The following is a 26,022-nucleotide window of genomic DNA, read 5'->3' as shown; positions in this document are numbered from 1 at the left end:
GCCCGCGCCGCCGTCGTCCACAAAGCCCAGCGAGGCCAGGACCGCGTTGTCGCCGGCCGGCGGCAGGGGCAGCGGCTCAGGCTCTGCGGCCGCCGCCGCCGGCTCTGCGGCCGCCGCGCCGCCGGCGGAGCCGCGGCCGGCGCCCCAGGCGCCGGCACCCGGCAGCGGGCCGGTGGCGAAGGCGCCACCGTAGGCGTGGCTGGGAAAGCCCGGCGGCGGCAGCGGCGCGCCGCCGCTACTGGGGAACATGGTGGCGCCGACACCGCCCACGCCGGCAACGTGCGGGTTAGGGCTCCAGACCGGGTCCGCGCCAAAGCCGGGCATCGCCGCCTCGAGCGCGCCGACACCGCCGTACCCGCCGTACAGCGCCATGAGCGCAGTGGCGGCGGCGGCGTCTGCGGCGGCGTCAGTGGCGGCGGGGTCGGCGGAGCCCTCCTCGGAGATGACCGGCGGCGGGATGGAGAAGAAGGAGAACGAGTCGCCGTCGACGTCGGCGGCGGGGATGCTGGTGGCGGAGGGGTAGGGCCGGTAGTTGGCGGCGACGGAGGCGATGTCCAGGTCGCCAGAGGCGTGCTTGTGCGCCACCAGCGGCCCCAAGCTCGGGTCAGACGTCATGATGGTGGCGGATACCAGGCCGTTGGGCGCGCCGCCGGCGCCGACTGCGTGGCCGTCGGCAGCGCCGTTGGCGAGCAGGCCACCGCCGTGGCCCCCGGGAGGGTACACGACGGGGTCGCCGACGGCGGCGGCGGCAGCGGCGCCGGGCCCGGGCGGCGGCGCCACGGGGTCAGCGAAGGCCGAGGCAGTGGCGCTACCGGCGGAGGTGCGCGTGCTGAGCAGCGGAGGGTCGGCAGTCGTGACACCTGTGGCGGCGGCGGCAGAGGCGGCGGACGTGGTCCGAGCGGGCGGCGGCGGCGGCGGCGGCGGCGGCCCGCCGCGACCGACCGCCGCTCCGCTGTTGGCGGCGCCTGATTGCTTCCCCGCCGCTGCAGCGACTGTGGAGCTTGCAGGAGCGGCAGCGGCGACGGCGAGTGCTGTTGCAGACGGCTTGGGCCCCTTGGCAGCGCCGCTGGCAATTTTGATGACTGGGTTGGGGTTCAGCCATGCGTTCTTAACGGGCTGCTCAGCTGGCGTCGCCGGGGCTGCTGCCGTCGCAGTTGATGCAGCAGCAGCGGCGGCTGTCGCCGCGCCCGCCGCCGCGCCCGCCGCCGCGGGCGGCTTGTTACGCGGCGGCGGCGGGGGCGGCGGGGGCACGATAATGTAGGTGGGTGTCGGGTTGGGGCCCTTGCGCGGCGGCGGCGGCGCAGCGGCCTTCTTTCCCGCCCTCCCTGCCAGCCCTGGAGCCGCCGCGGCAGCGGAGCTAACGGTGGCGGTCAGGCGCGCGAGCAGGCCGCCGCCGGCAGCGGTGGTGCTAGTGGTGTTGCCAGACGCGGCGGCGGCGGCTGCCGCCGGCGCGGGCGCGACCGGGTTGTTGCTAGGGGTAGACGCCTTGCCGCCGCTGGAGGCTGAGGAGCCGGTCACGGCAGCAGATGGCGCAAACGCGTTCGTTGCAGCTTTGCCAGTTGCCGCGCCGCCTTTGCTGGCGGCGCCGCCCCCACCAGCCGCGCCAGCTGAGCCGGAGCCCTGGCGGGCAACTGACACAGACATTGTGGCTGCAGTGGCGACAACAGTGGCCGACGCGGTTGCTGCGGACCCGAACGACGCGCTCCCGCCCTTCTTTTTGGACGCGGGCGCTGCCACGGGGTCTACAGCCGCCGCCGCCGCAGACTGTTGCTGCTTTGACGAGGAGGTTGTCAGGTTGGCCTGTTGCGCCTTCCCTCCGCTAGGCGCCGCCACGGGATTTGTCGTTGTCGCAGCGGCCGCACCGGAGGCCGACGTGACTGACGTTGCCGAGCCCTTCGACGACTTGCCGTTGCCGGCGGGTGCCGCCACGGGGTCTACCGCGTGCTGCTGCTGCGAGGTTCTGCTAGTGTTGGAGTTAGCGCCTGCCGTAGTCCTTGCGGACGGGGCGACAACGGGGTCGTGGGCTGTTGCAGCTGCTGTTGAAGCGCTCCCGCCCTTCCCGCCGCCAGCCTGCTTGGACGACCCTGACGCAGCGGTCGAGCCCCCGACTGTGCGCGGGCTGGGTGCGGCTGGGTCGTGCAAGCTAGAGCCGGCGTGCGCTGTGCTGCCCTCGCGGCCACTGAGGCTGCGCGCTGACGCCTGAACGCTGACGGGGTCGGGCGCAGGCGCGGTAGCAGTGCTGCCGCCGCCGCCGCCACTGCTGGGTGTGCAGGTGCTGGCAGCGCCGGTCAAAGACGCAGGCAGGCCCGAAAAGCTAGAGGAGGTGCCAGTGCGGCTGCCGGAGGAAGCCGGCGGGCGCGTCGGGTCGTGCGGCGGGCTGCTGCCACCGCTCCCGCGGCCTGACGGCGTGCGGCCGTACGTGGGGTGGTGGCCATTGCTAGTACTAGGGGATGTGGAGGAGGCTGCAGTGGCCTTTTTGGAGCCGGCCGCAGCGGTCCCTGCGCTGCTGGCAGGGGCGGCGGCCGCAGCAAGAGCCGCGCCACTTTTGCGGGCGCCGGCGCCACTGTATGCGCTGCCACCGCCTGCCCCGCCCGCCGTCGCACCGCTGCGCTGCCGCGCGCTACCGGGCCCACCAGCAGAGCTGCCAGCCGCCGACTGCGCGCCGCTGCCGCCCGCGGCTGAGCTGGTCAGCCCCAGCCCCAACGATGCCACCTCCCCCCGCAGCCGCCCTGACAACCGCCGCGACATCCAGTGTGCCGCGGCGCACATGGCTACTGCGAAGCCCAGCGCCAGCAGCACCACCGACTGCGGCGCCGCCACACCGCCCCACAGGCGCGCCGTGACAAGCGAGTACAGCGGCGGCGCGGCGAAGAGGCCGCCCGTCGCCGCCGTGCTGCGGGCGGCGGCGCGCAATGGCACGCGTGATAGGTGGGGGAGCGCCACATACACGAGCAGACCTGCGGGTTGTAGGTGCAGGGGTGCGTATTGTTTTGAAGCAGGGGTGAAGACCTGCATCGTGCTTTCGCAGGGAGCTGATATTTCGGCATGCAGTGCCCGCCCCCCCCCGCTATACTTAATTAATCATGGATGTAACCCCCCCCCTGCTATACTACCGTACTGTGCCTGGGTACGCCTTCACTTCTTAAATCATCATGAATGTGACCCCCCGCCCCGCCCCCCGCGCCCGCAGTTCGACCGGCCGGGTGCGGTGGCTGCGCTGCACCGCTCCGGCGGCGACCCGGTGGCTGCGGTGCGCCAGTACTGGTACCCGCCCGCCGAGCCCGCCGAGCCGGGGGCTGCGCTGGACGGACTGGACGGCGCGGAATGACTCCGCGTGACGACAGTGGCGGGTTGCGGTTCTTGTGCGGCGTGTGGTAGTGGCAGTGCTGGCCTAGGGAGGCAGCTTGGCTGAGTGCTGTGTGGTGTGCCTGTTGAGGTGCCGGGCGGTGCACGAGGCAACACGAGGCGGGGGCAGAGGGGCCTGCGGTGGGCCGTGCCGCGTTTGTGGGTTTGGCTGGCGGCGCTCGAGGGCGTGTGTGTGGTGCGCTGTGAAGGGCAAGTGGACTGAGGGCGCCGATGTGGCCCGTCTTGCATCCTGGGCCTGCTGGTGCTGGCGGCTGTAACACGACATGGCCACGGCAGCAGCGGTGAAGGGCCGCTATCAACGCGTGCGCGTGTGGGGCATTAGATTTCAGAGGCAGCTTATGCATGCGCCCCGGGAACCCAGGGGAAGCTGAAACAGCCCATGCCGAACACACAAAAAGCATCTGGGTGGTTGGAGCAGGGGCCCGGGACAGCAGCAACTCAGTGGCTTGCCACCTTCCTACCTTAACAAACAAGGACCAATCGAAGCAGGGCCGCGCACGAGCCGTAATGTGTTTGGTGCGCTGTACTTCCGACAGAAGTTGGATTCCTGTGTGCAGTTGGAATCCAACTCTGCGCCGGAGCTCAACTAGTAACCCATGTGTCGTTCTTTATGGTGTACAGTCGTACACCAACCCTGTTGCCTACCCTCAGTCACCCTACTGCGGCACCATCAGTCATCAATGCGCACGCGCGTGTATCCTGCCTCCCTCCCAATGCCAAGATGCACGACGTCATACAAATGGCATGCTTACTTTCATCCCCTGTCCCACCCTCCACAGACAAACACACGTACACGCAGCAATACGCGCACAGCCGTCCATCACGAGTGCGGTTCGTGTCGTGTCAGACCACGCGGTCAATGGCCGCTCATAGGACCAACACTTCCCATTCCATCCCAGGAACACCAGAAGCCTAAACCTGTGTTGGCGGTCTTACGTTGTTACCGTGTGGTCAAAGATTGCGAGCCCTATTGCTATCCGATGCCACACCGACACCAGCCGAGCGTGTGACCATGCCCGCACTTTGCGGGGCATACACACCGCTATGCGCACTGCCTCTTTCGTGAGCTGCGAGCACGCCACCATTCCGCACGCTCAGTGCACGATGGACAAGTAAACAATCAAGGCACACCCACTCCCGCCAAAATTGGCTGGGCTTAAACGAGACAAACCCCTGCTTACAGACTTTCGGCAGTGCGTAAACAATCTACTGGTTCTGCGTGGCATGTCATGACCGTTGCGCAGCGGCCGTGCTGGTTACGGTTCAGCCTTCATGGTACACTCATACATGCACGCAGCTACCGGCCCTGCATTCAGCCGCCGCTGCTCGTTCGTGCGGGCGCACTCCCGGCAGGTTGCGGCTTTCGCGGGCCCTGTATCCTCGCTGTCGCGCCGCCTGACCGGACACACAGTTCCTCTTCGGCTCTTCCTCGTCCTGCCCCGCACACAGCCCCACACAACAACTCCGCCGCCAACGACGACCACAGGCGCGCAGCCCTCACGTGGCCGCAGGACGGGTGCAAGCCACTGCCACTGCGAATGCCGAAAACGCAACGGGCTTGAGCCCACGCCTTGAACCTGCCGAGACGTGTCCACCTTGACGCTCCATCAGAACTCTGCAACCCCCAGCAGGACACGCAGCGCGGTGCTAGTGCCCCTAGCACTGCGGCCCTGCTACGGCTGCTAGTCTGCTACCGTGGAATGCGCCGTCCGGTCACGGTCGCTGCAACTGCCGTTCCTGGCGCCGCCGTCACCAGTCCAGCACATGCCGCCTAAGCCTGCCGCGATGCCCGGGGTCGCTCGTATTGCATGCGCCCGCGAACACATTATACTGCCCAATCCGCGCCTGCCGTTGCCCGCAGCCGACGCGGGCAACAGCTGGCGCTCGCCGCCGGCTGACTCGCCTAAAAGATGTCGATGATGCGCTCGATCAGCTGGCGGCACATGGGGCAGCGGTGCACGCCCTCGCGCAGCTGCGCCGCGCAGCGCCGGCACACGCACAGGTGGCTGGTCTTGCCGTGCAGGAAGCCCACCTGCCGCGGCGCCGACCAGCAGATGCTGCACGTGCCGGCCGCGTCCGAGCCCTCCTCCGCGCCGCCCGCGCCGCCGTCGTCCACAAAGCCCAGCGAGGCCAGGACCGCGTTGTCGCCGGCCGGCGGCAGGGGCAGCGGCTCAGGCTCTGCGGCCGCCGCCGCCGGCTCTGCGGCCGCCGCGCCGCCGGCGGAGCCGCGGCCGGCGCCCCAGGCGCCGGCACCCGGCAGCGGGCCGGTGGCGAAGGCGCCACCGTAGGCGTGGCTGGGAAAGCCCGGCGGCGGCAGCGGCGCGCCGCCGCTACTGGGGAACATGGTGGCGCCGACACCGCCCACGCCGGCAACGTGCGGGTTAGGGCTCCAGACCGGGTCCGCGCCAAAGCCGGGCATCGCCGCCTCGAGCGCGCCGACACCGCCGTACCCGCCGTACAGCGCCATGAGCGCAGTGGCGGCGGCGGCGTCTGCGGCGGCGTCAGTGGCGGCGGGGTCGGCGGAGCCCTCCTCGGAGATGACCGGCGGCGGGATGGAGAAGAAGGAGAACGAGTCGCCGTCGACGTCGGCGGCGGGGATGCTGGTGGCGGAGGGGTAGGGCCGGTAGTTGGCGGCGACGGAGGCGATGTCCAGGTCGCCAGAGGCGTGCTTGTGCGCCACCAGCGGCCCCAAGCTCGGGTCAGACGTCATGATGGTGGCGGATACCAGGCCGTTGGGCGCGCCGCCGGCGCCGACTGCGTGGCCGTCGGCAGCGCCGTTGGCGAGCAGGCCACCGCCGTGGCCCCCGGGAGGGTACACGACGGGGTCGCCGACGGCGGCGGCGGCAGCGGCGCCGGGCCCGGGCGGCGGCGCCACGGGGTCAGCGAAGGCCGAGGCAGTGGCGCTACCGGCGGAGGTGCGCGTGCTGAGCAGCGGAGGGTCGGCAGTCGTGACACCTGTGGCGGCGGCGGCAGAGGCGGCGGACGTGGTCCGAGCGGGCGGCGGCGGCGGCGGCGGCCCGCCGCGACCGACCGCCGGTCCGCTGTTGGCGGCGCCTGATTGCTTCCCCGCCGCTGCAGCGGCTGTGGAGCTTGCAGGAGCGGCAGCGGCGACGGCGAGTGCTGTTGCAGACGGCTTGGGCCCCTTGGCGGCGCCGCTGGCAATCTTGATGACCGGGTTGGGGTTCAGCCATGCGTTCTTAACGGGCTGCTCAGCTGGCGTCGCCGGGGCTGCTGCCGCCGCAGTTGATGCAGCAGCAGCGGCGGCTGTCGCCGCGCCCGCCGCCGCGCCCCCCGCCGCGGGCGGCTTGTTACGCGGCGGCGGCGGGGGCGGCGGGGGCACGATAATGTAGGTGGGCGTCGGGTTGGGGCCCTTGCGCGGCGGCGGCGGCGCAGCGGCCTTCTTTCCCACCCTCCCTGCCAGCCCTGGAGCCGCCGCGGCAGCGGAGCTAACTGTGGCGGTCAGGCGCGCGAGCAGGCCGCCGCCGGCAGCGGTGGTGCTAGTGGTGTTGCCAGACGCGGCGGCGGTCGCTGCCGCCGGCGCGGGCGCGACCGGGTTGTTGCTAGGGGTAGACGCCTTGCCGCCGCTGGAGGCTGAGGAGCCGGTCACGGCAGCAGATGGCGCAAACGCGTTAGTTGCGGCTTTGCCAGTTGCCGCGCCACCTTTGCTGGCGGCGCCGCCCCCACCTGCCGCGCCAGCTGAGCCGGAGCCCTGGCGGGCAGCTGACACAGACGTTGTGGCTGCAGTGGCGACAACAGTGGCGGTTGCTGCGGAGCCGGAAGACGCGCCCCCGCCCTTCTTTTTGGACGCGGGCGCCGCCACGGGGTCTACAGCCGCCGCCGCCGCAGACTGTTGCTCCTGCTTTGACAAGGAGGTTGTCAAGTTGGCCTGTTGCGCCTTCCCTCCGCTAGGCGCCGCCACGGGATTTGTCGTTGTCGCAGCGGCCACACCGGAAGCCAACGCGACTGACGTTGCCGAGCCCTTCGACGACTTGCCGTTGCCGGCGGGTGCCGCCACGGGGTCTACCGCGTGCTGGTGCTGCTGCTGCTGCGAGGTTTTGCTAGTGTTGGAGTTAGATCCTGCCGCAGTCCTTGCGGACGGGGCGACAACGGGGTCGTGGGCTGTTGCGGCTGCTGTTGAAGCGCTCCCGCCCTTCCCGCCGCCAGCCTGCTTGGACGACCCTGACGCAGCGGTCGAGCCCCCGACTGTGCGCGGGCTGGGCGCGACTGGGTCGTGCAAGCTAGAGCCGGCGTGCGCTGTGCTGCCCTCGCGGCCACTGAGGCTGCGCGCTGACGCCTGGACGCTGACGGGGTCGGGCGCAGGCGCGGTAGCAGTGCCGCCGCCGCCGCCATTGCTGGGTGTGCCGGCGCTGGCAGCGCCGGTCATAGACGCAGGCAGGCCCGAAAAGCTAGAGGAGGTGCCAGTGCGGCTGCCGGAGGAAGCCGGCGGGCGCGTCGGGTCGTGCGGCGGGCTGCTGCCACCGCCCCCGCGGCCTGACGGCGTGCGGCCGTACGTGGGGTGGTGGCCATTGCTAGTACTAGGGGATGTGGAGGAGGCTGCAGTGGCCTTTTTGGAGCCGGCCGCAGCGGTCCCTGCGCTGCTGGCAGGGGCGGCGGCCGCAGCAAGGGCCGCGCCACTTTTGCGGGCGCCGGCGCCACTGTATGCGCTGCCACCGCCTGCCCCGCCTGCCGTCGCACCGTTGCGCTGCCGCGCGCTACCGAGCCCACCAGCAGAGCTGCCAGCCGCCGACTGCGCGCCGCTGCCGCCCGCGGCTGAGCTGGTCAGCCCCAGCCCCAACGATGCCACCTCGCCCCGCAGCCGCCCTGACAACCGCCGCGACATCCAGTGTGCCGCGGCGCACATGGCTACTGCGAAGCCCAGCGCCAGCAGCACCACCGGCTGCGGCGCCGCCACACCGCCCCACAGGCGCGCCGTGACAAGCGAGTACAGCGGCGGCGCGGCAAAGAGGCCGCCCGTCGCCGCCGTGCTGCGGGCGGCGGCGCGCAATGGCACGCGTGATAGGTGGGGGAGCGCCACATACACGAGCAGACCTGCGGGTTGTAGGTGCAGGGGTGCGTATTGCGTTGAAGCAGGGGTGAAGACCTGCATTGTGCTTGCGCAGGGAGCTGATATTTCGGCATGCAGCAAACCCTGTGGCCGTAAGGCAGCCCTTTGCTGGGGGTGATTGTGCACGAGCACGCACGCGCTGTCCCGTCGATGCCGGTTAGCCAGGCTCGCCCAATGCACCCCGGACCGCACCCCAAGCGCAGCTGCCATACAACAGCTCCCAGACCAGATCCACCCCACAACCGCCTAATCCTGCCTTATCTGCAACCAAGGGTCACCTCCTGTAATGCCCGTCAATTACGCATGCTAGGACCCTAGCTCCTGCCATCTGCCGCATCCAGTGCCGACGAAAGCCCTAGAGCCGCTTGGCTCAGCCCAGGCCTGGGCCCCCACCCTGGTTTCGTACCCGAAAGCAAGACAGCCAAGTAATAGAGGCCGCTCGTTAGCAGTTTTGCTGCTCCATGCGTGACGCTCACACCTGCGCGTGCGGGGCGGTCGAACGCGTCAGGCCGCCCGAAAGTAGGGTTGCGAGTTTTGCATGCACATTCGGGCTTTTTGCTTGGCGCGTCAGCAATCCGTTAAGATGCGTGCAGTTCCTCGCTAATGCGTCCTTTAGGAGCCCCAATGCATAGACGTACACGCCTCCGCGCGAGCATAAGAAGAGCCGCGGGTGACTCGAGTGCAGCGAGGCCAAGCAGCTCCACACTCCCGCTGAGCCGCATCCGGACCCGGCAACCCACCCATTCTGCTTGCAACAGCAAGCACAGAAGAGCTGCGCAACACGCGGCCACTGGGCTCCTGCTAACCCACCGTGTTTTGCAAATTCTGGCCCATACACCACGGCGTTTAGCGTCCAGGCGAAGTTTCCAACGTGGTAGTAGAGCGATTTGAGCTGAGAGCAGGCAACAGCGCCAAACTTCACGAGCTCCAGAGCGAACGCCCCCGTGAGAGCGCGGCTGGGGCTGGTATAGAATGCGCTGACCTCGCTCCAGACCAGAAGCCCAGTGATGATAAAAAACAAAAAGCCCAGGCTGGAGTAGAACGCGTTCACGTCCTTTGTCTCCCGCTGACGCCGCTGTCGCCTCTCCAGCGACGTGAGAGCGGTCCCGCCATCGTCCTCCCAGGGTCCTGGCTCAAGCCAGTTGACGTATGACGCCATAATGGCGCCCCTCAAATTTCCGCCAGCCTCCTATTTTTCCACAGCCTCGTGGCGGCAGTACTACGTGAGATGACGGTATTTATACGAGTGTTTAAATGAGCATGAACCCAACGTCAGGAAAGCACTGGCGTGCTTGGGCGACTAGTGCTTGTTTCACGACACCATGAGCTGACCAATTCCTCACCACACCGAAAGGATTTCGCAATGTGATACAATGCTTTGTGACATGTATTGTCTTGTTGCTTGCTACAACCTTCCATTTGAGGCTGCGCAGCTGTGCATGTGCACGCCGCTAGTCGCGCGACACCCACAGCGATACAGCAATTCTGCATGCTCATAGATTGTCGTTTCTGGACAAGTTCAATACTTATACGACACTTTGAGGTTTGGAGGCTGCTGGGGACCTTTTGTGGCGGCCCCGCCTCCCTCGTGCAGCCTGCGCATACGCTGCCTGCTGCGCCGCTGCACCGCCTCGCCATGGCATCCCGCGCAGCTACAGGTGCATACTTACTCCGGCCTACGAACTATGGTTGAGCTGAAAGCTTGTTGGAGTGCACGATGGTTTGACACCTGCTGCTATACCGTACATATCACCTGACTGCAAGATGCTGCTCACCACTTGCCCTCTGCTGTATGCCCGTCCCTTGCCCGTCCTGCCCGTGCCCAACCCCGCCATGCACCGCAGGTGTCCTTTCACCGGGCGGGTGCGGAACTCTCCCACCACACGCCCCTCCCTTAGCTCCTGCTGTGGCATCCTCTCGGGCCCCCGCGCCGGCATCGTCCAGCCGTGCCATCGGCGCTGTCTACTCGGCTTTCCTAATCGGCCCGGTCGCCCCCTCGCTGACCTCGCAGCCTTGCGCCGTGCCTTCCTACCCGTCTTCACACCAGCAGCGCCGCCCCTGCGCCCCAGCAGCGGCCTCTCACGCGCCTGGACCCTGCAGCTCCTCTTGCTCCACCTCCACCCCCGGCGGCGGGGCTCCCAGCGGTAAGCCTCGGATCTGGACTGCGGGGCGCCGGCGGAACCTGACGACTGCGGCCGCGGCCTCCTCCTCCTTCTCGGCACCGGGTCGGCCTGGCGGCGCCGCTAACAGCGATGACGAGGACTCACCCAACTGGGGTCCCGGCGGCAGCGGCAGTGGCAGTGGTAGCGGCAGTGACGGAGAGGGCGGTCGCTTAGACGGCTCGTCGTCGTCGCCGGTCGTGCTGACCACCCAGGACGAGGACACCATCTCATCCATCATCACGGGTGCGTGTAGACGTTACGGTTGTGGCTGTGGCTGCTTGTACGACAGCAAGCGCATGTCGGCGTGTCGCACACATGCACACGTACAAAGAAGGTGGGCGTGGCACATTAGGGGCGGCGGAACTTTGATCCGCTTGCTTGCGATCTGCCCTCCATCCTGTCGCCTGTCCACATCGTCCTCTCCAACCACGCCTCCGCCCTCCTACCTAGTCCATGTCTGGTCCTCGATACTTCTGCCCGCCCCGGCGCCCGCCAGGCCTGTCCGCCGGCTCCGTGTCCATCATCCGCCTCAGCGGCACCGAGGCGGTGCCCATCGCGCTCAAGGCCTTCCGCCCGGGCGGCCGCTTCCGCATCGGCTGGTCGCCGGCCAGCCACCGCGTGTACTACGGCACGGCGGTGGATGGCGACGAGAACGTGCTGGACGAGGTGCGGGCAGTGGGCGCAGGCGCCGCGAACCGTAGTCACTGAGGAGGTTGCGGCTTGGTGCTGGACGACTTTGCAAGGTTGCTCGGGGCGCGCTCTTGGGCTCAGCATGGCGTCCATAGGATTCTGGCGAGTTGGCTGGATGGACAGGTGTGCGAACTTTGTCTCGCTGGCCCCGGCATCCGTCCCTCTCTATCCAAGTTTACATCGGCTTTACTACCCAGGCACCCATGACGCGCCCATGCGCGCACGCAGGTTCTGCTGCTGGTGATGCTGTCGCCGCGCTCCTACACGGCGGAGGACGTGGTGGAGTTCCACTGCCACGGCGGCGGCGTGTGCGCGGCCCGCGTGCAGCGCGCGCTCATAGAGGCGGGCGCGCGGCCCGCCAAGCCGGGCGAGTTCACGCTGCGCGCCTTCCTCAACGGCCGCCTGGACCTGGCGCAGGTGCGGGGCTGGGGCCAGGGCGGTGTGCGGAGGACTGGGGGCTGACGGGTGGCCGGCCGGAGGAGGGAAGCGAAATACCGGCTGGCAGCATTTGGGCGGAGGAGCTGGGCAAGATGTGTAGTGTCAATGCATCGCGACTGGGTTTTGTGGGAGGGTCCAGCAGCGTCGAGCCAGGGCACGAATGCCTCAACGCGTGCACCTGCATCCGCGTGCGCGGCAGGCTGAGTCGGTGTCGGAGCTGGTGGGGGCGCGCACGGCGGCGGCGGCGGACAGCGCGCTGGCTGGCCTGCGCGGCGGCGTGGGCAGCGCCGTGTCAGACATGCGGCGGCAGTGCCTGGACCTGCTGGCGGAGCTAGAGGCCAGGTGCGGGAGGAGATGGAGGGGGTGGGGTGCGCGTGTGGTGTGGGAAGGGGGGGCAGTAGTGACAGCGGCAGCCACATCAGCCGAAAGATGCAGGTGTCATTACGGAGGGCGCGCTGTGCTGCTCGTCCCTCTCCTCCTACTATGATTACACGTCTGTGGTGTTCCCTCTCCTGGCAGGCTGGATTTCGATGAAGACCTGCCGCCCATTGACGTGCCGGCGCTCAAGTCCCAGATCGAGGCCATTCAGGTAAGCACCGCCTCAGAGCCCTTGAGCAATAACACGTCAGGTGAAAGAACGTCGGTTGACGCAGTACTTGTGTGTTGACTGCTCCGCAGGCTGGCATTGAAAAGGCGCTGAGGACTGCCCGGGCCGGCAGCCTGCTGCGTCGCGGTCTGCAGGTGGGCGCGCTTCATCGCTGGGAGGCCAAACGCACGTGTGCGGTCTGCGTTCTTTGCCTCTCAATCTCGGCCCCATCCTCGGTTTAACGCATTCACGTGCGCCTGCGCCTCGATTCCGTACGGCTCCCATGCGCTCTCGCACCCATGCAGGTGGCCATCGTGGGTCGGCCCAATGTGGGCAAAAGCTCCCTGCTCAACGCCTGGACCAATAGGTGCGCGGCCGCTGCAGGCATGAGGGATGCTCATAATGGCATGAGGCGGCCAAACTGTCAGGGCAGCCGGGCCAAGCACTGCTGCGCACCGGGCCCTGCAGCCCTGACGCGAAAAGGGCGCCCCGTTGAGATGTGCTGACAGCCAAGCTTATGTACGGACGCAGTAGTCTGATGCCATCATCCCCTTCCTTTGCCTCTGTCTCCCGCCTGCTGCTGTACGGCACCGCAGCGACCGCGCCATCGTGACGGAGATTGCCGGCACCACCCGCGACGTGCTTGAGGCGCAGCTCAGTGTGGGCGGCGTGCCGGTGACGCTGCTGGACACAGCCGGCATCCGCGACAGCACCGACGTCGTGGAGCGCATCGGGGTGAGCAGGAGGGGGGCAGGAGGTTGCGGGGAGCGACATGGTAGTCACTAGTCGCCGACAGGTGTATGCTCGCGAGCTACTGCTGTTCTGGTCTGGCCGGGTGGGGTCTGGTCGGGGCGGCCTCGAAGCCGCCAAGGCAAGGGGGCTTGCAGTGGTGCGCGGTACTCGGCCTCAGCGGCCCTTCACGCACATAGGGTCTTCCTGGCTTGTTCATGCCATGACCCGCACCCACTGGTGGCAGGTGGAGCGCTCCCAGGCGGCTGCCGCCGCCGCGGATGTGGTCATCATGGTGGTGGACAGTGCTGAGGGCTGGACGGACGCCGACACGGAGATCTACAGGTGCGGCGGCGGGAGCACATGGGGGGGGGGGGAGAAGGGGCGGCGGTCAACGATGTGAAGGTGGACGCCAGCGTGTAGAACTGCCCGCTCCGACGGCCAGTTAAGCCGGTGGCCCGCTGAACATACTGGTTTTCGCTCACCATGGACGGCCTGTTGACGAACTGGTCTGCGGACTCGTCGCCGCGCAGGTCGCTGTGGGGCGACGGGCCGGGTAGCTCGGGCTGCCGGGTGCGGGGTCCAGCGCTGCTGGTCGCGAACAAGGACGACCTCCGGGCGGCAGGTGCGGCGTCGGCATGGAGGCCGGAGGGCTGGGGGCGGAGTGCGTGGACACTGGACTGGCTGGCGGTCCCTGGAGCAAGGCTAGTATTCAGCTAGTATTCAGCTAGTCGAGCGTCAATCGGTGCTGACGTGGCACGCTGTTGCATGCATGATGCATGCCTTCGCAGGGCCAGCCAGCGGTGGTGCCACCGCCTCAACTGATGAGCACGCGCCCCTTCCGCTGCCGGTGCTGGCGCGTGAGACGTTTTCCGCCACGGTCCGCACCAGCGCGTCGCAGCGCAAGGGACTGGAGGTGAGGGCACGGGCGCGTGGGGTGTGAAGGCACCCGTCAGGGCCCGTCCATGTTACGTGTCGGAACCCGGTGGCCTGACTGGGTGCATCCTTGAGTCCGGAGGAGACAGCTGGTAGATAATGCCCAGGCAGCTCAGTACAGTACGCAGCACGGCTAGCATGAAACAGGGTCGCCTCGCGGGAGAAAGAGCGGGAACTTACATTGGTGCCATTGTAATCCACGCGTTCCTCCTAGTTGTTCATCCTGCACGTGCTGCACCTTGCCTCCTCCGCCCGCAGTCCCTGGATGCTGCGCTGCTGGACCTGGCGGGCGCGCCCCAGCTGGCGGCCAGCGGCGGCGTGTCGTGGGCCGTCAACGAGCGCCAGGCGGAGGCGCTGGTGCGCAGCCACGAGGTGAGGAGCAGGCAGGGCGGCTGCTGCGCGCAGCCACACAGCCACCTCCATCACGCTGCATGTGGTCGCGAACTGTCCTGTGTCTGACACCCTTGCGCAATCATGCATCCTCTCTACGCCACTCCACGCCCTCCCGCCCCTGCTCCCTGCCTCTGTCCCCACACCCTGCCCCCTGCCCCGTACCCCCACCCCGCACCCTGCCAGGCGCTGATGCGGCTGTCTGAGTCGGTGGCCGCCGACCTGCCGCTGGACTTTTGGACCATCGACTTGCGCAGCGCGCTGCTGGCGCTGGGCGAGGTGAGCGGCGACGAGGTGGCGGAGGAGGTGCTGGACAACGTGTTCAGCAGGTTCTGCATCGGCAAGTGAGGAGGAACTCGGGCGTGGCGTGCGTGGCAGGGGGGCTGGTGAGGGCACAGCGCCGAGGTTGAGAGAGTCATCGGGTGGACGAGAGGCGTACTGTAGATACAAGAAGAAGCTGGAAGGCAGCAAGGAGGTGGAGGACAATGACTTCGAGTGAGCAGCAGTTGTCGTCGCGTGCAATGTGCGAGGATGAGCTGCGGTAGGGGACCGTGGGATGGGTGTGGTCAGGTATCGTTGAGGACCGTCGCGTGGGTGCTGGCTGCGGTGGAGGACGAGATGAAGTAAGGGGCCGGGAAATCGGGGATACGCGTGTAGCTAGAGGACGTGTGTGGTAGGATTTGGGACTAAAGATGTGGTGATGTAGGGACCCTCTGTCGACGAGGGGAGGCCGCTTCGGCAGCCGATAGCCCCCATACACCCCGCTAGCCGACCCAAGTGGTCACAAATGCATAGGGCGAAGGCGCTCCCGTCGCTTGATGGTGGCCGCTCCGTGCGGGTGGGGCGCGGCGCCTTGAGGGACTCCAGGGGCCCGTTAACCCCGAGACCAGGAGAAGATGTACAGGCCGCGGTTCATGTAAAACGGTGAGCTTGGACGCAGTGCCAGACCAAGTAACTTGGTCGAAGTCCCCACATGCCCCAAAACTTAAACAAAGGGAGGGGGGTCATGATGCGCAAGGGTATGGCACGGCCAGAGCACAAGGCCAGCGAGGGGGGTCATGATGCGCCAGGGTATGGCACGGCCAGAGCACAAGGCCGTGGCACAAGGCTAGAGCGCCAGAAAAGACAGAATAGAGTAGGACGCTTATTGTATATTGTATACTGATGCAGAGCTGAACTTGATCGGCTGTTGCTCGCTTACACGCGATTTCCCTGACTGACTCTAGTTTTTAGCAGGATTTGCATGCTCAGGAAACGGGCGACAATTATATAAGAGGAATAACGTGTGACATCACAGCTCATAATGCAGCTTCCAGGCCAGGGAGCGTCCTAGCGACCTGCGACAGCCAGCTCCGAGCGACACACTGGGCTGAGCCAGGACGTGTCGAAAAGCCTAAAGCAGCAGCTGTTGAATTTCGGACCAGCTTCGCCACTACAGGCGATCGTTTGTATTCCCACCCCAGGATTCGACAAAACATCTCCCGCCAGCCTGCGCCAGCCGACGTAGATGCCCAGCACACCTGTAGCAGCCGCGCTACGGGCGCTCCTGTGCGCTTCGCTCTTAGGCTCGCTTCATATAGCACGTGCTCAGGAGAGCGCCTCGGTGGGGCCTGACTACTATAGCAGGCTGGTGACGGCGCCGGCCAAGGTGTACGGCGAGGTCAAGAAGGTCGGAGTGCTGCCCAAGGAGCGCTATGATGACAAGCTATTTAACCACACAGCCTTCAGGGAATGGCTGTTGCGAGAGGTGAGGCAGGGGAGTAAATGCCGAGCCTTGCCTAGCGTCTGCCCGCATGAGCGCACCACCAAAGTGACGAACGCAGCAATCTTTTCCATACAGCCAGCTGCTGCGCCAACCAAACGCCCCCTACCGCTTCCACAAACCCACACCCGACACATCCAACACGCCTGACACGAACAACCGGCCACAGACGGTGCTGGGCGAGGACGTGAGCTCACAGCCGCCGCCCATGTCGTACAAGTGCGGCGTATTCGTGAACCACAACTACAAGATTATCTTCATCCGCAACCGCAAGGCAGCGTCTACCACGGTGCTGGACACGTTCAAGGTGAGCAGTGCACTGCAAAGTGCGTATGGTGTGCCATGGTTGGGTGGAGGATTGGTGGGGTCACTACACGAAGAGACGGAGGGCATTGCGATTGAATGGTGTTGTGCTGCTGCGGTGCAAGTGATTGCGGCATCCCAAGGTTTGTGCAAAGCGGCTGCGCCTAATCTGATGCCTCGTCAACCTTGTGCACCCACATGTTACTTGGGTGCCTACGCAACCGCCCCAGGTGGCGTGCAAGTCGCAGTCCAAGCTGCTCTGCATGCGGCCGTTCGACGCCGCGGAGATGGCGTCGCGCGGTGTGAGCCATGACGAGATGTGGAGCAGTTACTATGTTATCTCCTCCACCCGTAACACCTGGGCGCGGGCGGCGAGTGGGTATGACTACACGCAGGACAGGTGGGTTCAGTTGTGCGAGCGTATGTGCATGGGCTTGAACCCGCGTGAGCTCTTGCGTAGGCCCAGGCCAGCTGGCGACGGCGCAGTCGGCGTATTATACTAGAGGCGTACCTTTTAGATGAGGGCGATACGTTCGTGGGGCCGCGCCGGCGGACGCAACAGGCGAGCTGCTAGAGGCTGCACTGTGCCATAGCGATTCTGCCGCTTCGTCTCTGACCACCGTGCTCAAGTTTCTCAATTTAGCAGTGATGCGCCAAGACGCCATCCGCAACTAACCCGGTAATCCCACGTCTTACCGCAGATGGCCCATCAAGACGGGCGTGTGCGGCGGCCTGCCGTTCCGCCAGTTCTGCACTGACCCCTACTTGATGGGGAAGATGGCAAACTTGTTCCGATGCGGCACACAGGTGGGCGCATTGATGGCGGGAAACTTCCGACCGTATCAACCTCACAGGTTCAGCACACATGCGACACCAGGCAGCGCTTGGAGCCGAATGGGGGCTAGGCCGACAGGCGTTCCACCTCGGGACGTTCAGGGATATCACGGATTGACGGGCATGACAGGAGCCTGCTATTCTACTAGGATAACACTACGTGTGGTTCGCACGTCATCTCCCCATCGCAACAGAGCTCGTTCCGCGGCGACGACGCCTGGGCCTACGACTTCTACCACATTGAGCCCGCGTACCATTGCATGACGGACGCGGCCGGGACCGGCATGTCCGTGGACTACCTGATCAGGTGCGGGCCTGGGCGGGGTGCTTGGCACTTCGGGGTGCTCAAAGGGAATGCGAGATTCAATGCCAGGTCGCCCGAGACATGGCGTCCCTTCACATCATCTGCATGACTCAGCCGGTGCACTGGCGATGACAAGGGCGTTTCGTACAGTTCCCATACTCCAGTTCTTGTTGCCCACGGGGCGCTCATCGCCTGTGCGCGCGTTCAACTAGCCAGCTTCTAACCCATCCGACGAAACAATGTAACCCCTATCAGCTAAACGATCATGCGCTGTGTGCCTGGGTTGATGTGACCCACTGCAATTCTGCAGGTACGAGCACCTGCACGAGGACTTTGCCAAGCTGCTAGAAATCCTCAACGCCAGGCGTCAAGCCATGGACCCCAATCTGCCAGAGATCCGGAACAACAAGATACGCTGGATGAAGCAGGGCGTGCACGTGCAGGTGGGTCTGTGGTAACATAGAACCCGTTCCCTGGACCTTCCTAACACATGACCAAATACCGTAACACCACAAGCATGCGTTTGATATGATAAGCGTGTCATAATCGGACGTCGCGAGGTATTGAATATGACCAAGCCTGCCGTACTATCTGTCAATCCCCTCACCCGCGGCCCGCCCAACCCCGCAGGCGGCAAAGAGCAACGCTAGTGAGGACGGCGAGACCGGCATGTGGAAGGAGGATGCGGCAGCGCTGGTGTCCGCAGATCGACACGCAGTGAAGTACCGCGCGTGCGGCATGGACTGTGTGCGCGATATAGGGCGCTTCTTCGCGAAAGATTTGGAGGTCATGAAGCTCGAGGTGCCACACCAGTAACCATGGTTACCGTTAAAACGTTGCACGTGGCACGTGGCACGTGCGGCGCTTTGGTATTCACGTCCGAGGCGGTCATAAGAGGAGCATGGTTGTTGTGTTTATGACTTTTGTGAGTGCATGTGGAAGCTGGCTAGGCGCAGGTAAGGATGGTAGCCTTTGGAGGAGGTTACAGGGCCCAGACAGGAGTAACGGCATGCTGATTCATCCGTACGGTCCCGGCATCATCGGATGCGGCAGGGCCTGCAGGCCTCATTTAGGGAACCCCACCCAAGGTCCCAGAGATGAATCAGCCAGCGGTACCAGAGATGAGAGCCATGCGGCGGCCGCCGGTGTCATGTTAGCGAAGTGCTAGCAGTGAATGCGAATGCGCTGGGGGTCACTTTGTACCATTTGTAGAAACATGCCGTCAAACGTTGACCGCACGTACCAACGCATTCCCTGGTAGGAAGAGCGCCTTGAACAGTGTTCAAATGACACACCCTTTGCAGAGTTCGCAACTCCAAACAATGGCTTCACCACGACGGCTCCACCATCCAGTCACCATCATCGTTGGTGTTAAACTTCAAAAGGCCCTCATACCTGCTCCTAATTACCAAGCTCGCACATATAGACGGATTACATTACATCAACTAGCCACATTACTTCCTACCGTCGTGTACCGAAAAACACACGTAGTGCGGCGTAGACATGTAGGAATGCGCGGAATTCTCTGGTCAGCTGGTCAGTTGCCCGGGTCCTTTACAACATCTAAGCAAAACAGTACTGCAGGGAAGCTGCGAGTGCGGGCAGGGCCGCCCCTGTGAGCCGATGCAAGTGCTATGTTTGGCCGAGGTGCTTTAACATCCATAACAATAAACAATTGGTACTGGAGTATGCATAGCGTTCAAGTTAAAGGGTTAAGGGCTAGGGTGCACGAAAAGCCCCATGCAGGGCGGGCCTTACGCCCGAGGGCGCCAAAGAGCACAGCTTGGGCTATTAAAGCATAGCACACAAACTGTTTTTTGTCAGTACACTTCGGTGTCCCTGTCAACGTTGAGTCGTGGCGCGCAACTTCCGCGCGACCTGACCGAGTGAAGCTGACAACTCCACATAGAAGAACAAAAAAACGTTCGCATAGCGGTTTGCACATTTACGTAGGCCCCGGCCGGCTAGCGACGTCTTAGCCAGTCAGAGTCAAACTCGGCAAGGCGCCACTCACGCCTTCCCAACCAGCCTGGTGCGGCGCCCCAAATCTCCAAACAAATGGCTACAACTCAGCTGCTATCAGCCTAAGGGCTTAGCCGCCCTGTGCAGCGGTAAGCCACGTCGTTTGGCGCGCGGAGTCCTCGGCAACGCCAGGCAATGCAGCAAGCAGCTCCGGAGAGTAATTCAACATCAAGCAGTGCAGAGGGAATATACGCGGCAGTGCAGCGGCTTGGACAAGCATACGTCATGGCAGGCATGGTCGGGACATCGGTGCCTTCTGGCCAAGCGGCTGAACCTAGGCTGCACGGGCAAAGGGCTGCAGATATCTCGGATGAAGGCGATACGTTCGTGGGGCCAGGTCAGGCGGGCGTAACAGGCGAGCTGCTGGAGGCTGCGCTGTGTCGTAGCGGTCCTGCCGCTTCGTCTCTGACCACCGTGCCCAAGCCCCTCCACGGCGAGAGCGGCGGTGACAGCAGCAGCGCTCTGGGCCGAGCACAGGGCTTACCGGGCTCACCAATCCTGAAGCAGGAGTTGGAACAGCAGGAAGCAGACCAGCTGTCGGGCGGGATAGCTGCAGGTCGCCCTGGCCTGGGCGTTGCAGATGCTGAAACAGGAAACGCCGATGCCCTGGCTGACGACTGGGTGAAGCAGGAGGCCGAGTTGGCAGTGGACGCGGACGTGGCCAGCGGTGCAGCAGCGGCGCCGCAGGCCTCTAATGAAGACGCAGCTGTGGATGATGCCGACCCTGAGATTGGTCCAGCCCCCCTGCCGCACCACGACCTATCCCCGGTTGTTGACGCCGACGATCCTGACGACGATGCCGACGCCATTCATGCCTGCGGCGACGACAGCGCGCACCGCCTGCGCTACCTGGGGGCTGGCGCCTACCGGCTGCCGCTGGGCGCGCTGCCGCTGTTTCCTCCGGAGAAGGTGGCTATGGCGGCCGTGGAGCCCACCGTCATCACGCTCTGTTACCAGGCAGCCGGCGAGCCCGACTCGGCGCCGCTGCGACAGCACCAGGCGGCGCTGCGCATTTACACCTACGAGCACCGCAAGACGGTGCACATCACGCGCATGTCGGGGCTGGCGGGCCGCGTGGAGGGCGTGGTCACGCCGCACGTGGGCAGCACGCTGGGCCTGTGGGGCCTGGACGACGGCCGCGTCATGGTGGGCGCCGTGGATGTGGGCGCAGAGGCACAGGACGCGGCAGGGCTGGCAGGTGGGGCAGCTGCGGCTGGGCATGGGGGCGCTGGCCAAGGGCGCGGTAGGCACAGCCACGCGCTCGCTGGCCGCATGGGCCTGCCGCCGTCCGGAGCGCGCCGCGGCGGCGTTCCGGGTGGCCGTGACCGTGGGCTCCACGAGTACGGCGCCAGTGGCAACAGCCAGCAGCGGGCAGGCGGAGGCGCCGGGCGTTCGTCCACAGACGGCAGCGCCGGCGGCAGCGCGGGCGGCGGCATCAGCAGCGCGGGCGGCAGCGCCCGGTGGACGCCGCAGGCGCTGGAGCACACCGGCCGCCGGACCGTGGACGGCACGGAGGAGATGATGGGCACCATCCCAGCTGAGTGGCGCGTCAACGCGCGCGGCCCCTACCGGCTCACATCGTTCGGCGGCGGCACCTTCGGCCTGCCGCTGAGTGGCCTTTCCGTCTTCCCACCCCAGGCTGTGTCCGCGGCTACCGTGCAGCCCACCACCGTGACGCTCTGGTACATGGCGCTCAGCAGCGTCGCCGCCAACGCCGCCCTGGGCCTGGAGGCGCTGCAGCGCTACGACGCCGCGTTGCGTGTGTACAACTACGAGCACCGTCGGGTGGCACATCTCACGCGCATGAAGAGCCTGCTTGATACCATCGCCGGTGGCGCGCCCGCCACCGGCGGCGTGCTGTGCCTGTGGCGCCTGGCCGATGGGCGACTGCTGGTCACGGTGGCGGAGGCCGCGGGCGGCGGCGGTATGGGCAACGGCGTCGGCGCGGGCGGCTCCAAGGCGTCAGCAGGCGTGGCGGCGGGCGCAGCGGGCACGGCAGTCAGTGGAGCGACGTCGCGCCGGGCGGGAGCCTCCAAGGCCCGGCAGCCGCGTGGGTCCAAGGCCGCGCCGTCCGCATCGGAGGTGGGCTCCCTGGACGACCTGCCTGGGGCGTGGGAGGAGGAGCTGCCCGACACCGCCACATGGGCCCTGAACGCCATGGCTGCCGCAGCAGCGGGGCAACCAGTGCCTGCTGCAGTGGCGGCGACGGCGGCAGCGGCGGCGGCACCTGCTCGCAGCGCGCCGGCTCGCCGCGGTGGTGGCGCCGGCGGCCGGCGGCGAGGCCGTGGCGCCTCATACGAGGAGGAGGACGATGACGAGGCGGAGGAGGAGCATACGGCACACACGCGTGACGTCGCGGAGGAGGAGGGCTCTGAGGCGGCGGGCAGCGATGCGGCGGACGGCAACGAGGAGGCCCCCAAGGGCTCTGCGGGTCCGCGCGACCTGTGGTTTAACGGCACCGGTATCTACCTTCCTCGAGATACCGCCAACCTGCTGCCTCCTAGCGTGCGCGGCACGGCGACCGAGGAGTCGGCGCCGCTGACGCTGTGGTTCCGCGCCGCTGTCGACGGTGCGGCGGACGCTGACGCGCCACTGCGGCGCTTCACGCGCTCGCGGCTGCGCGTGTCGCCCAGCGGCAGTGCCACCATATCGGGGTCGTCGGAGATGGTGCGGGAGGTGGCAGGCGACATGTGGGACAGCAGCTCGAAGCGGCTGGAGATGTGGCTGTGGCGAATGGAGGACGGGCGCTGCGTGGTGACGCAGCAGCACGTGCCGCCGCCCACGCAGTCGTCGGGCTGGCACCTGCCGCCGGCGGTGCACGTGCAGACACTGGCACGGCGGACGCAACAGCCCGCGCAGCCTGCGGCGGCGGCGTCGCAGGCGCAGGTACTGTCGCAGGCGCTGCTCCTGCACCAGCAGCAGCAGGCCCAGCAACAGCAACAACAGCAGCTGCTCCTGCTGCAACGGCAACAGCAGCTGCAGTGGGCACAGCAACAGCTATCACGAGCGGGCCTGGGCAGACCGCCGCTGGGGCCGCGTGGACAGTCTGGGCTTGCGGACGCGGCCGCGGCGTCGCTCGGGCAGCAGGACGCGCAAGACGCCTGGATTGGGCCGCAGTCCGGCTACGTGCCGCCGCTGGGTGGCCTGCTGCGCGGCCTGGTTGCGGCAGGCGCCGGCGGCGCCAACAGCAGCGCCAACCTGCCCGCCACCTCCATCACGCACCTGCACGGCTTCCTGCCGCACGGGTCGCGGCTGCCGCCGCTGCAGCCCGGCGAGCTGCGGCTGTGCGGCCTCACCTTCCACCCGGAGCTGGCGGCAGGCGTGCGCCGCGCCATGGCGGCATGGCAGGCCTCTGCAGTGGCGCGCACGCGGCAAGAAGCCGACCCTGCCATTGAGCAGATCGAGATCCCGGGCGTGGGGCCGGACCCGGGCACCGGCCAGGGCGCAGCCAACCCCACCGCGCAGGTGCTCTACCGCTACGGCCTCAACGCCGAGCTCATCAGCTCGCAGGTGGCGGGGCTGCTGGGCCTGGGGGCGGGGCGCGGCTGGGACACGCCGCTTCCCACCGAGGGCCCCATGGAGCTGTCCACGCAGCTAGTGGAGCCGTGCCAGGACGTGGCGCGCGGCGGCGCGGGGCTGCGGGCCGCGCGGCGCATCGGGCGCAGCACGGTGCTGGGCGTGGTGACGGGCTATGTGATGCCGGCTGCGGTGGCGGCACGGTTCGTGTCGCAGGGCTACCGGCACGTGAACAACCCGGTGCGGGCGCAGCTGGAGGCGGAGGTGGCGGAGGTGGGGCTGGGCGACGTGGCTCCGGCGTGGCAGGTGCTGGCCGGCGCCTTCCGGCTGCCAGTGCCGGGGCTGGAGGGAGAGCTGCAGTGGGCGGCCGGTGGCGCGTCCTCAGCTGCAGGTACGTGCACTCCAGCTTTCATTGGAATCCTTATTGTGCATTGCTCTTTTCGGCGCTGCTGCTGTTGATGCCCTACCTCCCTGGCAACGGTGGTTTGTCTCCCGCGCATACCGTTTGCAGTCCTGGCGCATTCACTGCATGAACACCACACCTTCGCCATTCCCAACAGGCCACTTCAACCAGCCGTTGGAGCTCAACATGCTCGGCTACGGCAACCTGGCGGCGCTGATCAACGACCCCCGCGTGGAGCCGCGCGCCTGGGTGGAGGGCAACGACGTGGAGGACGAGAGCGGCGTGGCGGAGATGACCGCCAACTGCGCGGTAAGTGACCAAAGGACTATACGTTTGGTGTCACTTTCATGGTGTGTCTGGTAAACGTACTGTTGTTAACTTCTTGACACGCCTCGCGCTTTGCCGTCCATCAACTTATCGGCACCTGACCTGTGTCTGCCTGTCGGCTGCTGGCCACCCATTCACATTCACAGGTGCTGCCGGTGTCGGTCCGTGGTCTGCTGCTGCCCGTGCTCGTGACCATCCGCAGCGTGGCGGCCGGAGAGCAGCTGCTGAGAGACTACGGTGCGGCGTGGTGGAGGCAGCTGGCGCGGCCCTGGGAGGTGCTGTCAGTGGCGACGGAGGTGGCGGAGGCGCGCGCGGGCGCTGCGGCTGCTGCGGCGGCTGGTGGCCTAGCGGGCGCGCATGCGGCGGCGCCTGTGTCCTCATATGATGAGGCTGTGGCGCGACAGGCGCGGTTGCAGCAGCAGCTGCACCTGCAGCTGCAGGCGGCGGCGGTGGCGGCGCGCGGAGGCGACCTGTACACGCTGGACCTGGGCAGGTGCGTGGCTAAGCGCAGAGGCGCAAGCAGCGGATGCCGTATTGTCGAGGCTGTGAGCTGGCACAGATCCCGACCTAGTACCCAGTGTCACAAGTAGCAGTATGTGCTGGCAAGTTGGGAGTGGCTACGCCGCACAGTTGGATGACGACGATTGCGCTGACATGGTTCCATGTGCGTCACGATCTGCTCGCAGGCAACCTGCAACTGGCAAGCGTCAGCATCCGGAGGCGGGCAGCCGCTCCGTTAGCCCGGAGACGCAGCGCCGCTGCCTCTAGTATCATAGCGCTAACGTTTGACTTCAGTATATCGCCGCTGATGCAGCAGGCACGGACGGGGCCGCGTTGACGAGCGCACTGCCTGCATTGTACGCTGACGACCTTGCGAACATATGTTTCAAGAATGGGATGCAGTGAGCCGCTGCAGCTCTGACGATGACGGTGACCTTAGTTGCCTGACCAAGAGCAGGGTGTGCGAACGCGTGCAGTGCCGAGGCATGCAACGCCGATTGCGCGCGAAAACAGAGGATGTGAATTGTGGATCCAGTGTTGTTGGTTTTTGGAACCTGCCAGCGTGCAGCAACTGGTACTGACTTCCGTGGTGTCGTTGGACCCCCCCCAAAGTCTCGTCCTCCTCATGTCGTGTGCCTCTTTGCGCACATACAATTCTAGACGCATATTCCTCTTAGAGCCACGCCCTGGCAGTTTTATTCTGCATGCTGTCTTCGTGTGTGCCTCCGATGCAAATGCATGTGGATTGTGGTATGTCCTGTACGATGGGAGCGAGTGAGGGCTCTAGCGGCCTCCCCGTCATCGCTCGACGTGTGGGCTGTCAATTATCCCCGCATGTGCGTGTGAGTATGTGGGTGTATTGAGTTGTGTACTTGGCGGAAGGCCGCCTGAGGGATATGCATGCCTGCAAAGCGTTGTCAAAGCGGTGAACACTGTGTGGTGGGAAGCGGGCCTGGCATCTGCTTCAACGAACGGGAGTCTACCAATACGGCCACTTACGACGATGCATTCGGTCTGCTTAAGTGCGAGGACCTAGTATGACGCGTTATATGTTTGACTTCTTCATTCCAGCTGAATTTCAGCCTACCGGCACCAGAAGCACCGCAGGACACCATGACTCGTGCGCAATCGCTAATACCTCTTGCACGCTATGCAAGATGGCTGACACAAGTGCTGAAAGCTGAGCTGCAAGACGTGCCTGGTGAAGGATAATAGGAGCATCAACATCAAGTAACGATGATGGGGTGGAGCGCTGCGTTGAATCCAGCGTTTTGGCGTGAGGCAGTGGGAAGAGCTGATGAAGGGCCTGGGGGCGCAGTGGTACGTGCATGGGCTAGCATGGTCGTGTGTATGAAGGTCGGCAGGCGAGACGTATGTCATCAGGTCCTGTTGTTTTAAGAAAGCATATTTTGCCCTTGGTGGGTGACATGCGAGGGCTGCCCCTGACCCTGCAGCTCTCTCCGCACCCAGCTCATTATGCAATCTTGCAGCCAGTCCCTCTCCGCTGAGGCAGCACTCGGCAGCGTTGAGCACGAAAAGTTCTGTCCGCATGTGCAACAGAAGGATGCAGTCTCCATCACGTGATCGCGTGTCCATGTGGGGCTCAGGGGCAGGCGGGGTGCCCCCGGTCCTGTGGCAAGCCGGCATATGTGGAGCCCATCGGGTTCCGGGAAGTGCCCACAAGCAGA

General features: G+C 65.9%; 5 protein-coding genes across 5 annotated transcripts in view; 3 read left to right on the top strand and 2 right to left on the bottom strand.

Moving 5' to 3' along the window:
• The window catches only part of CHLRE_16g681466v5 (uncharacterized protein), a 3,532-nt gene extending 606 nt beyond the window's left edge, over positions 1-2,926 (bottom strand). Inside the window, exon 1 of the mRNA XM_043071435.1 lies at positions 9-2,926. Coding sequence (XP_042916248.1) covers positions 9-2,769 — 2,761 coding nt within the window. The 5' untranslated portion in view covers positions 2,770-2,926. The remainder of the gene's footprint in view (positions 1-8) is intronic.
• Positions 2,927-3,675: 749 nt separating this feature from the next.
• CHLRE_16g681354v5 (uncharacterized protein) lies at positions 3,676-9,786 on the bottom strand. Its single transcript, XM_043071432.1, has 3 exons — positions 9,242-9,786; positions 8,838-8,909; positions 3,676-8,415 (listed from the first exon to the last, which is right to left on the bottom strand). Exons 1-3 carry the CDS (start codon positions 9,588-9,590, stop codon positions 5,270-5,272), a joined length of 3,567 nt encoding a protein of 1,188 aa, XP_042916247.1. The 5' UTR covers positions 9,591-9,786; the 3' UTR covers positions 3,676-5,269.
• A 170-nt stretch (positions 9,787-9,956) lies between these two features.
• On the top strand, positions 9,957-15,294 carry CHLRE_16g681238v5 (uncharacterized protein). The gene is made up of 14 exons (XM_043071425.1): positions 9,957-10,089; positions 10,276-10,836; positions 11,090-11,259; positions 11,512-11,700; positions 11,921-12,063; positions 12,241-12,310; positions 12,400-12,462; positions 12,613-12,674; positions 12,904-13,042; positions 13,284-13,381; positions 13,570-13,661; positions 13,828-13,952; positions 14,231-14,344; positions 14,549-15,294. Exons 1-14 carry the CDS (start codon positions 10,068-10,070, stop codon positions 14,708-14,710), a joined length of 2,010 nt encoding a protein of 669 aa, XP_042916246.1. The 5' UTR covers positions 9,957-10,067; the 3' UTR covers positions 14,711-15,294.
• Positions 15,295-15,496: 202 nt separating this feature from the next.
• Positions 15,497-18,855, top strand: CHLRE_16g681126v5 (uncharacterized protein). The gene is made up of 7 exons (XM_001698827.2): positions 15,497-16,109; positions 16,294-16,431; positions 16,658-16,827; positions 17,129-17,234; positions 17,456-17,568; positions 17,876-18,008; positions 18,196-18,855. The coding sequence occupies exons 1-7, from the start codon at positions 15,870-15,872 to the stop codon at positions 18,379-18,381; spliced, it is 1,086 nt and encodes a 361-aa protein (XP_001698879.1). The 5' UTR covers positions 15,497-15,869; the 3' UTR covers positions 18,382-18,855.
• A 71-nt stretch (positions 18,856-18,926) lies between these two features.
• CHLRE_16g681014v5 (uncharacterized protein) lies at positions 18,927-26,022 on the top strand. The gene is made up of 4 exons (XM_043071421.1): positions 18,927-23,494; positions 23,664-23,815; positions 23,980-24,326; positions 24,520-26,022. The coding sequence occupies exons 1-4, from the start codon at positions 19,723-19,725 to the stop codon at positions 24,599-24,601; spliced, it is 4,353 nt and encodes a 1,450-aa protein (XP_042916245.1). The 5' UTR covers positions 18,927-19,722; the 3' UTR covers positions 24,602-26,022.

The sequence above is a fragment of the Chlamydomonas reinhardtii genome, chromosome 16 (genome assembly GCF_000002595.2).
Source record: "Chlamydomonas reinhardtii strain CC-503 cw92 mt+ chromosome 16, whole genome shotgun sequence".
Taxonomy (NCBI): Eukaryota; Viridiplantae; Chlorophyta; class Chlorophyceae; order Chlamydomonadales; family Chlamydomonadaceae; genus Chlamydomonas; species Chlamydomonas reinhardtii.
The sequence above is the reverse complement of the archived record's forward strand: the minus strand, read 5'-3'. Positions and strand labels throughout refer to the sequence as shown.